This window comes from Anabrus simplex, chromosome 4 (genome assembly GCF_040414725.1).
Source record: "Anabrus simplex isolate iqAnaSimp1 chromosome 4, ASM4041472v1, whole genome shotgun sequence".
In the NCBI taxonomy this organism is placed as follows: domain Eukaryota; kingdom Metazoa; phylum Arthropoda; class Insecta; order Orthoptera; family Tettigoniidae; genus Anabrus; species Anabrus simplex.
The window spans coordinates 121054272-121069766 of record NC_090268.1 but is presented as its reverse complement, the minus strand read 5'-3'; the positions used below and the strand labels follow the sequence as shown (position 1 = coordinate 121069766).

Genomic DNA, 15495 nt, shown 5'->3' with positions numbered 1-15495 from the left:
CACAGAGGCTCTGTTGATCTAGTATTGAGTTTAAATAATGTTTCAGAAGTATAAGTTGCTTCCGGTTTAATAACAGAGTTATAATGCCTAAATTTAGCATTAATCGAAAGACATTTCTTTTTGTATGTAGGCCAAGTTATCCATTGTGCCTGCTTCAGTTTATATATTCTGCTCTCTATTGATGGGTTTTCATTGCAATTCCAAGTGAGATTTTCACCCAAATATTTAAATGTACTTACAATTTCAATTCGTTTATTATTATTTAATAATAGCTCTGAATTTAAAGTTCTGAAAGTAGGCATTATTTTTGTTTTATCATACGAAATTTGCAATCCAACTTTTTTCGCTACATTTGCAAGTTCTTCCAATTGAACTTTAGCCTCTTCGAAACCATTTGCCAGTATCGCAAGATCATCCGCGAATGCCAAGCAATTTAGTTTGATATTTTTTCCAATTTTGACTTTTGGAGGACATACCTTAGTCCACTCTCGCATGACCTTTTCCAATACACAATTGAACAATAATGGCGAAAGTCCATCTCCCTGGTGGAGGCCTGTTGTAATTGCAAATGATTTAGATAACTCATTTCTGAATCTAACTTTAGATTGAGTATTCTTAAGAGTCATACCAATCAGGCTAATAAGTTTGGAATGTAGACCAAATTCCTGAAGGACATTCAACAGTGATTCACGATGTATACTATCATACGCCCTTTGAAAATCAACAAACGTAATAACTAAATTTTTGTTTCTAGATCTATGATGTTTCATAATCCATTTTAAACTGATGATTTGGTCAGGGCAGCTTCTTCCTGGAGGAAATCCACAGTCAAGATGTCCCTGTATTCTGTTATAGATGTATGTATGTTCAGTCTTCAGCCCTAAGGCTGGTTGGATCCTCAACAGCTCTACCATCAGCTGTCATAGATGGCCTAGGCATCACTGAAGAGGCGTACTAGGGAAATGAGGAGTGAGGTAGTTTCCCGTTGCTTTCCTCACTGAGCCAGAAGTTATTACATATCAGTCTGCCAAGCCCACTGAAATGCATGCACCAACCGACCCTATGAGCAGCATTTTCACACCATTCATAGCAGGGACTGGCTGCAGAAGGAATGGCATTACTAGCATCGCTCATACCTCAGTCACTTTCATATTGTCACAGCCAAGGATAAGACAGAGACAGATCAATGAAAGTAACAAAATTACTCTAGCCCATACCAGAAGACATAGTGCACTATAAACACTAGGTCCTGCCAGCAAAGGCATACTGTTATAGATAATCTTAGATAAAATCTTATATGTAATATCCAATAATGATACTCCCCGATAATTATTTGGATCAGATGTATCGCCCTTTTTATGCAATGGTTGAATTATTGCCATATTCCACTCTTCAGGCATTGTAGCAGTATTCCATATATCTATAAGATGTTTATGTAGATTCTTCTAGCATTCTTCCATACCTCTGCAACGATTTGGTTCTCTCCCAGTGCTTTATAATTTTTAAGGGAATTGATTGCTGCTCGTACTTCATTATAAACGGGCGGTGTAACCTTTTCTAAAGGTATCCTATTTTTTGGATGTGTGTCATATTGCAGATATTCTGAAGGTTCCTCACTGTTAAGTAAGTTCTCAAAGTATCTAGCTAAAATTTCCGCATTATCTTGATTAGTTTGTGCCTGTTTTCCATTAGTATCTCTCATTAGGAGTGTTGGGGGAGTATAATTTGTTTGGTATTGCCGAAATGTTTTATAGTAATCTCTTGTCTTATGTTGAGTAAATGCTTCGTCAATAGAGTGTAACATCTCCGTGTGATAATTTCTCTTAACCCTTCGGATGATTTTAGCCATATGTCGTCTAGCAGTAACAAGTTCTTCGCGTGACTGTTCTGTTTTCCGTTGTTGATCAATCAACCATGCCTTGTGTCGGTGTTGAATCGCTGCATCGCACTCCTCATTCCACCAAGCATGTTTTTTCCTCTTTTTAACGGGAGCGTGTTCCTCAGCAATGGTTTTTAGCTTGTTAATTACCGTTCCCAAATCATCACTTAGATAGGTTTTAGATTGTTCATAATATAATTTATTATTAATGAGATAGCTAGGGTCATATGTTTTCTTCCTATTACATTTGGAGAGAATACGTTTCTTTTTTGGAGTTAATTTTATTTTAATTTTGGACAAATAATGATCTGAATCTATGTCCACTCCACGGAGGACCCTCACATTGTAAATTTCCTTATGATAGTTCTTATTCATATTATTATTATTATTATTATTAATCTTTTAGTTTCAGCCATCTATGAGCTGCGATTACGCAACTTCCATTGCTTTCTCAAGTTTTTTCTCCTTTTTCACCAGTATTCCTTCATCCGTTGGCTTACTCTGCTCGTTCTTCTGCCGAGAATACTCTATTCTTCCTCGTTTTCTCATCAGTTAGGTCCTGCACCTCCGCAACTCTCTGCCTGAAGATTTTTCTGTTTGTTATATCTTCTGCTGTGATCCCACATTATTCTAAATCTCGATGGACTTCTTTTACACATGGGACTTGTGTCTTCCTGTTCTCCTGGAAGGTGAGGATCCTGTTGGCAAGTCTCTCTGATCCCATCCTTTTAATATATCCGTAGAACGCCAATCTCCTCTTTTTCATTGTGGTGGTGGTGGTAATAATAATAATTATTATTATTATTCACTTAATTACAAGTTAAAGGTCAAGTGGATAGTGCACATATTTACTATTTTGGTTAAGTGTAATTTCTTTCATATTTTTGGGTCATTTTTCTCGCCCCTTTTAAAGTAAATTTTGAGTATTTTAAAATCATTTTATAGGTCTTTTTACTTATTTATTAGGTCATCAAAATCTAGGCCCTGTGCATCACCTCTCCGATTAGTACCAACATGTTATCTTGGAATGTTCCCCTGCAGACCAGATGGTGGTGGTGAATTTTGTTTTAAGAGGAAGTAGAACTAGGTAATCATCATCTCTGAACAAATTAAATGGGGACAAAAATTAAAATAAAATAAATGTATTCATTCAATGGAAGAATTTGAAAATGAAATAAAAAATAAAGCAAAAGTTATTTTATTTATTCCAAAAGGTCACAAACGTATCCAAAGGGAACTTATGTTCCCCGAGTAACATAATACTTTAAATTTATATGCCTTTGATTAATCCTCACTCGCACATAAAATGAATGACCAGATCTGCAGTATTCGATTCATTGGCTAGTATGAGTTTGAGTGTCTCCTGCAGGCGGAGGTTCCGTCTTAGGCCAGAGAGATTAGCACACACTGTGAAGATGTGAGCTATGCTGAAGTCGGCACCACAACAACACATTGCGGGGGTCTTCCCTTTTCAAGTGGTAAGAATGCGTAAATCTTCCGTGACCTATCCTTTGTTGACACAAAACTAAGGCTGTGTCTAGTGATGAACGAGAGTACCACTTGCTATAGTCCAATGGTAAAGCATTCTTAAATTCAAATCTTCATTAGTAGGGAAGTCTTGTTCGTCAACAGATGAGATTTTCTCCTGAAGACGCGGAGCAAAAGTTCTCTGCGAAACGTAAAGAATTTCACCTTGTTTTCTAACACGGCAAAAGCCCAAAAGCTTATCGTGTCTACAATTGCAGGCCATGAAAGAATCAATCTAAATAAAATTACCATATTGATGATGTAGGGCCTCTAAAAGACATTTACCTGATAAATCAATTAATATTGTACCAGATAGTTGTTTTTACTGATTAGAATCTCCAAATACTGTATTCTTCTATTGGTACATCTTGTTGTTTTAAATCAGGGCCTCTCAAATGCCTAAAATCTCTCACATGCAAACCGAGGTGCAGAGGTTCTGGACCAGCGTTTTGTCTCGGGTGACTCAACTAAGCTCGACTCACCTCTGCTTGGATGGTGGAGCGCTGTAGAGCAAGTGAGGAAAGGGGAGACAGGCGTAGGGGAAGAGAAAGACAGAGCTATTGCTTAAAATCAAGGAGTGGGGTCTTCACTATGGTAAAACCTGGCAAAATCGTCTTTTGCACCTTGCGCCGCTCAATGCATCGGTGCATGCACCCTGAGAGGCTGTTTTACATATTTGTCATATGTGTACACATCTCTTTTTTTTTTCTTTACTAATATCATGAAACAGCTGTGGGTTTTCAAGAATGAATGTTATTGTTCATAGTACAAAAGTATTCTGTTGTTTTCTTTTAAAAATTTGGTAAGTTTTAATGTTCTTTTTTAATATCGAAATGTTAGGTTGCTAACCTTAATTTCAGCTATTACAAAGTAAGTTCTGCTTTCTTAAATTTATTTTAATATTTTTACATTTTAATGAAAATACTATACTCTCTTTTACAGTTTGTTAGAACCCCAACTGAGGAGTTTGGATTTTACCCTCATTTACATTCATGTTAGTGTGACATTCTTGCCATCTATTTAGTGTTATTAAAAAAAATTCTATCCAAATATTTTTTAATTTATACATGCTATGTTCTTCAGATAATATCAGGTGCTGGACATCATGTGTATGCTGACAAATATGAAGCATTTAATAAGCACGTCATTGAAGCTTGTGCATTAACGGATCAGATGAAGGACAGTAATCGCTTAGCTATTCTTCCTGGAGAGGCATCAGCAAATGAGGAACATGAAGCCGTGCAGCCAGAAACTTCAGCTCCCAGATGAAGAAGGAATAATTGTGCCGTGTGAAGATCATGAGTGTGCCATAAGAAGTGTGTGCTGAAGACACTCGTGTTCCTAAAGTATTCAGAGAATCTACAGAAGTTTTATGAATATTGCAGCTGTATTGGAGTAATGTTAATTTCACACAATTGCTCTTCTAACGGTGTAAATCGGTTAGAAGAAGCTGCGGATATAGTTTTCTTTACCATTTTATCTGAGATTGGTTATTGTACTGAGGTCAGTTCCGGTATAACTTATAATCTCTTGCTCTGCAAATATTGCTGTATACGATAGAAAAAATTTAGATTCCTAATTGGACAGCATCTTCTGTTAGTAACATATGCACTTAGAAGGTAGTTGTATTTCTCCTGGTATGCAAAGAATTAGGTAACAGACAATAAACTTCCCTGTTATACCAGTAAAATCCTGATCAGTATTAATTTAATTTCTTATTGCAGTTTTCTGCTGTATGAAGTGTTATGTTTATTTAGGCCTGCCTACCACTCTTAAGTGGACATTTAGAAGCTTTACACCAGTGAGGAAACTTACAAGTTTTGAATATTGTAGTACATAGGTATTTATGCTCCTTACTGTTTGTTACTTGATATGATTGGTATGTTGTTTTATAAAAAGGAGAAACTTGTTTTAAACGATTCATGGCGATTAAAGTTTCCTGTACTCTGATAGGAAGATGAGAGTTAATGATCAAAATTCTCTTTATAGAGATGATTGGTGTAATGTGAACCTTAGTGCTCCACATTCATGATCTATGTCATATAAAATACATATCATTTGTATTTCAGAATTATGTAAATTGTGATTATCTGATTTATGCTTCTGATTGAGGATACTAGACTGTAGACTTTCGAGTGGTAGTGGTAGTTATTGTGGAGGAGTAAGACTTTCAGGCTTATGCCATGTAAAACAAGACAAATTGAAGGAAAACTTGACCTTTTATGAAAACTTTGCTCTGCTTCCTCAGAAGTAAACCGTGTCAGACCGAGCAATTGGCTGTGCGGTTTGGGTCAGCAGCCCTGATAATGGTTTTCTTTAGTTTCCCCATTTTCACACCAGGCAAATGTTGGGATTGTATCTTAAGGCCACGGTTGCTTCCTTCCCACTCCTAGCCCTTTCCTATCCCGTTGTCGCCATAAGACCTGTCTGTGTCATTACGACGTAAAGCAGATTGTATATAAAAATATAAACCACATCTGATCTAATAACACTGAAATAATTTAATTAAATTTCACTATTACTCTCTTGATGAAGCTTGAACTGGTTTATTACTTTCTCACCCTTCCATTGCCTGTAATCTAAGAGTTCACTCATTATTCCCACTTGGATTTAATTTTTTTCTTCCCCTGTCATTCATTGCTCTTGTAGTTCCTTGCGAACCCTTTTCCTCTTGCTTATTAGTCTGATGGTCTTGTTATTTTATATTGCTTTTTAAGTGTTAAGTAATTACCGAGCATCACTTCTGGCAAATACGACAATGAATGACCTTTTCATCAACAAGGCAGTAGGAAAATTTAATTCAGCTTTTCAGCATTATAAGAACAGCTGTTGTTTTACCTTTGAGAAAGCAGAGTAAGGTCTTAGCAAAACCTCAAGTTTCTAGTCATTTTGTTTTTGTTTGCATAGTCAGGCTCACCGGACAAAAAATTAGTGACCCCCTGGAGAAATCATTCTAATTATGTAAACTGCCTCCAACTTTGATAACCACCTTGATTCGGCAAGGAAGAGAGTCGTAAGAGTTTCTGCAGGTATGCCATATCTAGTTCTAGCCACTTGCTGATGAGATCCCGTAAAGCCACCACATTGCAGAGTTGCTGATGTCTGTGTTTCACTCATTGTTCCAAATAGCCACACATTTTCTATGGGTTTAAGATGAGGGGGTTTAGCAGGCCAGTCGAGGTGTGACAGGGAGTCGATGTATTCGTCATACCTGTCAAGTATGCATGCAGCCCTGTAAATATGGCTGTTGTCATCTTGGAAAATGGGCATGTCCACAACATACTAATCATGAAGATTTTGAATGAAGGGGAACACTTGGTCACCAAGAATATTAAAATAAACATCCTGGTTCATTTTCACATTGACCTGAATAAGTGGGTCCGAGTCACAGAACGATAAACACCCCCAGAACATCACAGAACCACATTCAATCTGAACTAAACCTTCTGCATGCTGTGGGTTTAAATGGCTCATTGGGCTGTTGGTGCAAAATCGCGATTTGTAGGACCACACTACACTGCATGCCTCTAATTGGCTACTGTCCATGTTTGGTGGTGTTTTGCCCATCGAAGACTTTCATCTTATGTGCCGCTGTGAGCAATGGCTTCTTACGAGGTACCAGACCCCAGATGTTTGTTGCATGAAGTTCCCGTGGCAATATTTGCCCAAAAACTAGTTGAGATTGTTATTCACTGACGACAGCAATTCCTGGCAGGTTTGAACCTGATTTTCATTGACAAGGCAAGATACATGTCTCCAGTCCCTGTTGGTTAGGATTATCTTGTGTTTAATGGCCGCAAGTGATACACCATTACTGGTAGAAAGGTTGAACAGTCTACATTGATACACCAACAATCGGGCAATTTCGTTCTCTGTGTGGTCATGGGCACATCAAAATAAATTGCCCCCCTTTTTACCAGTTTGTTGCATCTTTGCTTTGACCCACACACACACTCTCTCTCTCTCTCTCTCTCATATATTTGTGATGAAGAGCCATATGACCACCTGGTATACCAGTGAAACACAATCTACATCACTCCAAAGCTACTAGCATGTTCTTTGAAATCCAAAGCAGTGACTAATTTTTTGTCCATTGTCTAAATAATAATGATAATATGAATCAATGTGTGATAAAAGAATATCACTTGAAATGAATTAGGATGATACAGTTTAAATATGCTGTTTTCTTTGGGAAGAATCTGAGCTGTTGTGCGTGAACAAAAGTGCTTACTGGGAGATTTTCCTGTATTCATACTTATTGCCTGCATAAAGTTATAACTGTCACAGAGAACATTTTATTTAGTTTCAAAAGTGTTTTTTTTTTTTTTTTTTTTTTGCAGGGTAGGTGCTCATGGCTTTCAACAGACAAAATGTGTTACAGTTTTTATTTACATATTTAAAACTTATTTTTATACTGCTTTCTTCTGGGTGTTGTCCTGTGTTCCAGTTAGTCTTTGGCTTCCTCATTTGACCACCTCGGTCCACGCATCATTTTGCAGCCCAGGACTGGATCCTTCACAGGGGTTTTGCTATCCTGGATTTGTTCTTTGTTCTGTTGTATTTGGAGTACAGTTTCTTCCATGCATACTTATTTCCTCAGAGTGAGAGTTGCATTGATTTGTGGAGTGCAGGATTTTTTTGGTAGGGAACATGTATGGCTTGTTACGTTAGAGGCCGATGTTGACTAATCCCTGTCTTTATAGCTTCTTGAATGCCTTCCATAATTTATTCCACCATGATCTTCATTTGTGGTATTAGGGTGTTTCTGTGGCAACTGCTACATTGAGTTGCCAGTTTATTGCTCATTGATCATGGTTTTACATTATGGGAGTTTTTGCTGGAAATGAGAGTAGTTCATATCTCTAGTTGTTCTCTTGTTCTCTTGTATTTCTTGCTTTCATTAACATGGCTTCCCCTTTGCTGTATTTGATATGGGCTGATTGATTTGGTTACTTAATATTCTATTTATTACGTTAGTATGCACATGGCGAACACTTCCTCGGATGTGGTTTCGCTTTCCACACTAATCTTCACACTCTCAGATGACACTACTGCACAGAATCACTGTAAACATTTATTTGAATGTACACCATTAACACTATCTTGCACAAGCAGTCGTCTGTTTCCTGTTTTGGTTCTTCATTTTCTTATTGAAAAAAAGAAGCCAGTCCGTCATAATTTCTTGCATCATCTCCAAGCTTTTCTATTAGCTCTTCATTCAACTGGTGGTAATGTCCTTACATTGAGTCCTTTAAAACTGTGAGGGTTTGATGCCCTTCTGATATCAGGAGGTTTTGATGTTTCACCTGCCTTATTTGAGCAGAGTCGCAGTCAGAAGCTCTTTAGAAATGTTTTATTTGCTACATTTTCCTCCCTGGAAACTTAGTTTTGTCAGGATGAGTACGAAAAATAGACCAGTTTCATCTGCATTATAAACGTCTTTTTCCATTATAACCTGCAATAATGGAGGAAATTTTCTCTTTCCACTGTTCAATTTGTGGGCCAGTGACATCAGATTCCCCATGCACAGTTTTGTAGCTAATATTATGCCTAACTCAAAAACATTTTTCAAACAACCATCAAAGGCTTTACTAATTCCTTAGAGTTTTCTGGAATAATAGGGCTGAATATGGGGAATGTTTTTGCTTCTTGCAGCTGAAAAACCACTCAAATAGAACTTTATTAATAGCATAACCTTAAATTTTAGGAAATTTGTCTTTCTGTTGACATCAGCATTCTTGTGCCACTGTTTTAATATGCATTATTTTTGTCGGAGAGTTAAATTTATTTCCCACACCAAATTTATCTGCAAGCGATAACTTCTTGCAATGAAAAAAAAGGAGATAAAGAATCTGCCTTGTCAGTTCAAATAAAAAAAAACTATGTAATATATGTTAATCGTTCATGTTTCGAGAACATATCCTTCTCTTCTTCAGCGGAAGTATTTCACAATTTCAGTGACTTGATTAAAATACGTAGTCAATATATACCGTTAATATGGTCAAGTTTATAGATTCTTATTTTATCTGCAAGCACATGCACACTGAGCTTGTTGTTTGACATGCACATGATAACTTCAATCTTTCCCCGCATTGTTAAACCTTTTTTTTAAGATGCCTTAGCTCTGTACTGAAAGAAAGCGATTACACAGAACTACTGGGCTGCTTTGTCATCTCGCCTCAATACTCCCTTCTCAGCACTAAGAGTTGACTTCTCAGTATTGAAATGAGGAACAACTGATTTGACATGTTTTTCAAATCCTTACTAATGCCACTGTAATTGCACTGTAATTGCTGAGACTCAACGGGTTATCACATACAGCCTAGGTGCACAAATATTTCCAGGAAATACTGTACCTGTAGTGCACTGTGTTTATTTGTATCACAAGTCTTCCAAAATGTATAAAACTACACTGTAGTGCAGTTCAGTCTTCACTGTATTTGTGTCCGTAGTGAAGAGGTAGAAGCATTCTTTGGAACCATGGAATAGTATCTATGTCTGTATTTGGGAGTGTCTGCAAAAGAGAGGTAACGTTATCATTCTTCATATGAGATTTATGTTGCGAAATAAAATTCTGTCCATATTAGGGGAGTTTCCCATCAAGGGGAGGTTTCACTGTATTATGGTAAACAGGGAAGGGGATACCAAAATACCTTCGCCAATATCTCAAGAAACACAACTTTCATATTCAAAGGAGTTGAGAATGACAGGTATTGTTTGTTCACTGTTAGAAAAGTAAAACCACACAGGTGCTATTATTCTAAGAATAAATAGTGAAAAATTAACTTCTGATTGCAAGTAATTATTCAAAGCATACAGAAATATTATTGTAGGCATTAACAAAAAGAAAAGTATTTGCCAAACTTTTCTGCCACACCTAGGCATGTGATTAGCAGTCCTGTATGATAAATCCGACTCTGATTACGAATGCAAAGTAGTTAAATAAATGTGCAGTTTGAACTGCTACACTGTGGGATGTAAATCATCTCGGACGTTTACGTGATTTGGAACAAAGTGAGGGAGCTAACATCAACCCTCTTTTCTCCTGAATCTTGCATGTTAAGGAACGTAATATGACAGTCACATCTTGCACAAATTAACAATGTATATGTATGTTAAATGAAGAGATCAATAATATTTTAAAATAAATCTATATTTTAAAATATATCTTCAATGATTATACCATTGTTTTGTGCCTTCAAACAACCAACAACAAATCATTATTTATCTTCAACCAGATGCAGCCAGGTCAGGGTAAATATGGTTCCCCTCCATATTTTTCAGAGGCACATTCGCAGTCATTGTTATTATAGGCTATTATTACAATGAGTTTGACACTTACAAAGTTATTTTGTACCTACTACCAGCTTTTAGTTAGGTTATTCTTAATGTGGAGACAGACATCTTTTACAAATGCTCTGATTATGATACTTCCAGCTTTATGTAAAGGCAATATTTCCTTGCTGAATTTGATTACCTACTAAATGTAGAAGGTAGTTGTGTTTAAAATGGGCTGTTATCTTGTATTTGTCAGTTTAGTTACCAGCCTGAAGGCTGATTTGATCCTTCCATAGAGCCACCAAAGGTTATATAATTATAGGGAAACCACAAAAGCTTATTGCAGTGCTATTATGAGTAGAGAGATGAATATTATAATACACTGTAGAAAAGTTGTGCAATATTATTTGATTGTAGTAAAGTGTGCTATGTGAATTAAGGTTAAGTTTGAATCGTAGAGAAATAATAATCTGATATAATTTGCATAGGTGTACTATTTTTAGTTTGAAGCTTTAGGAAAATCAAACCATCATTTCAAATAATTACCATTATGAGAACTATGTGGATATTATTTACTTAGCAATTTAATCACAAATTTGTCAGGTGTTCTGTCATAGCTAAGCTTTTCTTGTGTAAGCAATTACTGGTGTGTCTTAAATTAGTGTGTTTAAACCTTAGCAGAAGAAAAATACAAATGTCCAAAAAATTATAAAAGTGGAAAAAAATTTAGAATCTTCATTATAATGCAAGTTAAGGAAAATGTGGCCCAGCAATAGAGTACATCTTATAGCACATCCCTGTTTGCATCACATTGTTTAAAATTTTAATTTTAATCATTGTTTGTGGTGGGGAGAAGAGTTTTATTTACCTTAATTAACTTATTTTGTGTTCAACAATGCCAAAATATAAATATTATATGCCAGAAAACTGAATCTTAATGAGGTTCATTCTAGTTAGTTTCATTATGATACAGGTTCTCCACCAATCAGAGTTCAGATTTTCATTATGATACAACTGTTTGACCAAATAGGTAAGGATAGCATCGCACCTGCGCTCAACGCACTAGCTTCGCACTTGTTTCCAAAATTAAACATGTTGGACACACACATTAATATCAGTGCACCTTCTACTTCCAATATTCCACAACCACACGGCACATTGATGCAAATTCACTTCACCAACTGTACAATAAACAGTTTGTATTTGAAATAAAACTAAGTTATGATAACCTTCTATCAAACCTTTGAAAACATATGACATTGTCAAGTTCTCTGATCCACTCACAGAAAATCAATAACCCAGTGCATGCGCTGTGTGCTCCGTTCAGTTAACTCGGCTGTCAAGCGACATTTCGACAGAAATTTATGAATATTTTTCAAAAAAAGGAGTTATATTTATCGATGAGCATAAACGGCGCTTGTTTTATAAACATGCTCATGTCTTAATTATTGCCATTATAGGCTTGTTGCATAATATACTATTGAAGCACACCTCAGATGGGCTTAGTTTATCTACTTTATTGGGCCTTGGTGTATGTAGCCAAACCAGGTAATTGATTAGTGACAGAACAATAATTATTGCTATAGTATAAATCACTGAAGAGTTTAGAAAAGACCGAGCTCGATAGCTGCAGTCGCTTAAGTGCGGCCAGTGTCCAGTAATTGAGAGATAGTGGGTTCGAGCCCCACTGTCGGCAGCCCTGAAGATGGTTTTCCGTAGTTTCCCATTTTCACACCAGGCAAATGCCAGGGCTGTACCTTAATTAAGGCCACGGCCTGCTTCCTTCCACTTCCTAGGCCTTTCCTATCCCATCGTCACAATAAGACATATCTGTGTCGGTGTGACGTAAAGCAAATAACAAAAAAAAAAAAAAAAAAAAAAAAAAAAAAAAAAAAAAAAATAATAGTAGTTTGGAGAAGTGTTTAACACTTGGAAGAGGAAATCTGGGCACACCAATTGCCATGAGTGTCTAGAGTATAGGCCGGGCTGTCATATTTATCTCCGTTAGCAATTTGTAAATGTTGTACACTCAGTTTATGACTGTGTACAACTCTTCAGAGACTATCTAACCTGCTCTAAGCCAATTGTGCTGCCTTTTATGCAATGTGCTATGAAATATAATTGGAAAAGAGTCTTCGCGAGTTCAGTTACCTGTTCTTTTGTTTTGTATTACACCAATTTTTGCAGTGCTTTAGTTCTTTCGTGTGCTTTGTTGGAGATTCTGAATGAATAAGATATTTCATAAGCTTTAGAAGAACACTTACATGATTTTGGTTCAAATGGCAAAGTCGCTATTGAAGATAACAACCTTGACACCAAACCAACAGAACTTCCATCTGATAAACAGTTATACACAGATGTCTTTCAACTGAAATGTACTCATCATTGATACATAACACATCTATTCCTCTGCTTGTTTGAAATAAAAGTAGAAACTGTTCTCTGTAAATATAAAATTCTGTTGGTAAATACAATTTGAAAACTTAGGACTATTCTCAAGATTTTTTTCGAACACATCCAACAATCTGAGCAATGATGGTAGCCAAAAGCCTGGGCTTCTAAGTGTTAAAAGGGCATTAACAGTAAGCTTAGCAGCCTCTTATAACATACAAGGAAAGTGGAAAGGGATGAAGTTTTAGGTAAAAGAAAGGAAAGGGCCATATAGGGCAGGAAAATGAACCGATGGTGGTGTGGTGGTGATTATTGTTTTAAGAGGAAGTACAACTGGGCAACCATCCTATATAACGCTAATCAGAGAGAAAAAATGGAAGGGGTCCGACACTTCGAAAAATGAAGATATCGGCCAAAGGAAGACAAGGGCCACGAAGGGTGTGAAAATGAAAGACTCCCTAGGCCTCCATACGTAATACCGCCGGGGTCGGAAAAGAACAAGAGTTGACCAAGGGAGGTTGGATAAGATAAATGAAAGTGAGGAGCCTGGCACAAGTAAGTGGAAGCAATGCCAGGACTCAGCTAAGAGCCCCGTGGGTTCGAACCCCACTGTCGGCAGCCCTGAAAATGGTTTTCCGTGGTTTCCCATTTTCACACCAGGCAAATGCTGGGGCTGTACCTTAATTAAGGCCACGGCCGCTTCCTTCCCACTTCTAGCCCTTTCCTGTCCTATCGTCGCCGTAAGACCTATCTGTGTCGGTGCGACGTAAAACAAATAGCAAAAAAAAAAAAAAAAAGAGCCCCGTGGTCACCAACCCACGCTCCCAAATTCAGAGCCCCTGGGGCCCCTTTAAGTCGCCTCTTACGACAGGCAGGGGATACTATGGGTGTTATTCTACTGCCCCCACCCACCACCGACCACCTAAGCCTCTTAAGACCATGAGAAGTCGACAGGAAAGATGAGTGGAAGCAACTGGTAGACTTAGCTGGACTCCATGGTTACCATGTACATCTCACAATTTATGAGTCTCTGTTAAAAATGTTTCTTAAGTAGAATATTCTAGCTGAATATACTACGTGCCCATGAAAGACTCAAACCCTGATGTTATAATTTTGTTAGGAAATACCTATTGCACTTATATTAAAACAAGAATGTTCTGGGTAAAAAGCCGTATTTTCACCTTAATTCTATTTAGTGAATTGAAGGTGTAGATAGCTCTCGTAAATTACTCTGGTATAGTATGATGTTTGCCTTATTTAATGCAAAAGATTTATGCATTTTGACCACCAGTGACTGCTAAATTGTCATACTACCCAAGTTGTCTATTCAGAGAAATATATTACTGTGTATGAAAGAATTCCATATTTTTATTTTAGTTTTAGAAATGCAGTTGATTTACAGATCTCTCTGCACAAGGTATTAAATAATTCTCACTACCAATGTAAATTCCTGGTATTTGTATTGAGATAAATCCACGAGACCAACTCTAGTCTTCCTTGAAACTCCTGGATTATTAAGTTGACATTTTGCAAATGTGATAGGAAGCTATATACATGGCTAGAATAACTTCCATGGAACCATTCATCTCTATGTATATACTGTTATGCTCTACATTCTTATTAGAAACTGCTCCTACTTCCTACATTCCTATGCTGAAATTGTTTGTAGTGGTTCCTTCAAGAATTTGTGATGTGTTTTAATTGTTATATTTTTGCTAGAAAACTTCTTACTAACATAAAATATAGGTGATAACACAAACTATTATTGTTAAAAATACTTTTGTTAGGAGCTATATTTTTTAATATGTTATGTAGATATAGTATTAGTGAATATGAATCAAAACAGGCTAACCCTTAATTACAAATGTATATGTATCAAAATGGGTTAACCTTTAACTACAAAGAAAATAGAATATATGCTTCCACTTGTAGGGAACATAAACGGCTAGTTTTTTAATGTTCTGAAGTTCAAAATCAGTTTGCAAAATTAATGTCTCTACACTCTCAAAATGATACTGCCTTACCCACAATTAAGTAAATCTTATTGTATTTACTTGTAAGAATATTATGTTGAGGATGAAAGAATGTTAAAAATGGACTCAAATGTGCTGTAGTATATGTACCGTATATCGAGCTATTTACTCATGGTACCATCATAAATGAGGAGGGCTTGTTGTAATAGTAGCAACTACATCCTCTTATGGTGAGTGTACCTTATTGCTTACTTGCTAAAATAAGTTTACAAGTGTTCCTAGTTAATTTCTGAACAAAAAATTTCTAAAATGTAAACCAAGGAATACCACCACTTCCTAATAATTAAACTATTTGACCCATATTGAGCATGTATTTTGTACCCTGTTTATTTTTTACAGTGTTTTGTCATAACTTCTCAGAAGATATTCTTCAGTCATACTCAAGAG

The 15495-nt window shown here is 36.6% G+C and overlaps 1 protein-coding gene across 3 annotated transcripts in view; it reads left to right on the top strand.

The window, feature by feature from the left end:
* Window positions 1–5916, top strand: part of puml (pummelig) — a 43463-nt gene extending 37547 nt beyond the window's left edge. For 2 of the 3 annotated variants that reach the window (XM_067146293.2, XM_067146292.2), the window contains one exon: window positions 4490–5916. In XM_067146293.2, the coding sequence (XP_067002394.2) occupies window positions 4490–4675 (186 nt within the window). In that variant the 3' untranslated portion in view covers window positions 4676–5916. Of the gene's footprint in view, window positions 1–2845; window positions 2983–4489 lie in introns of those variants that run through there. The other variant, XM_067146294.2, reaches the window with a different exon arrangement.
* Window positions 5917–15495: the final 9579 nt, after the last annotated feature.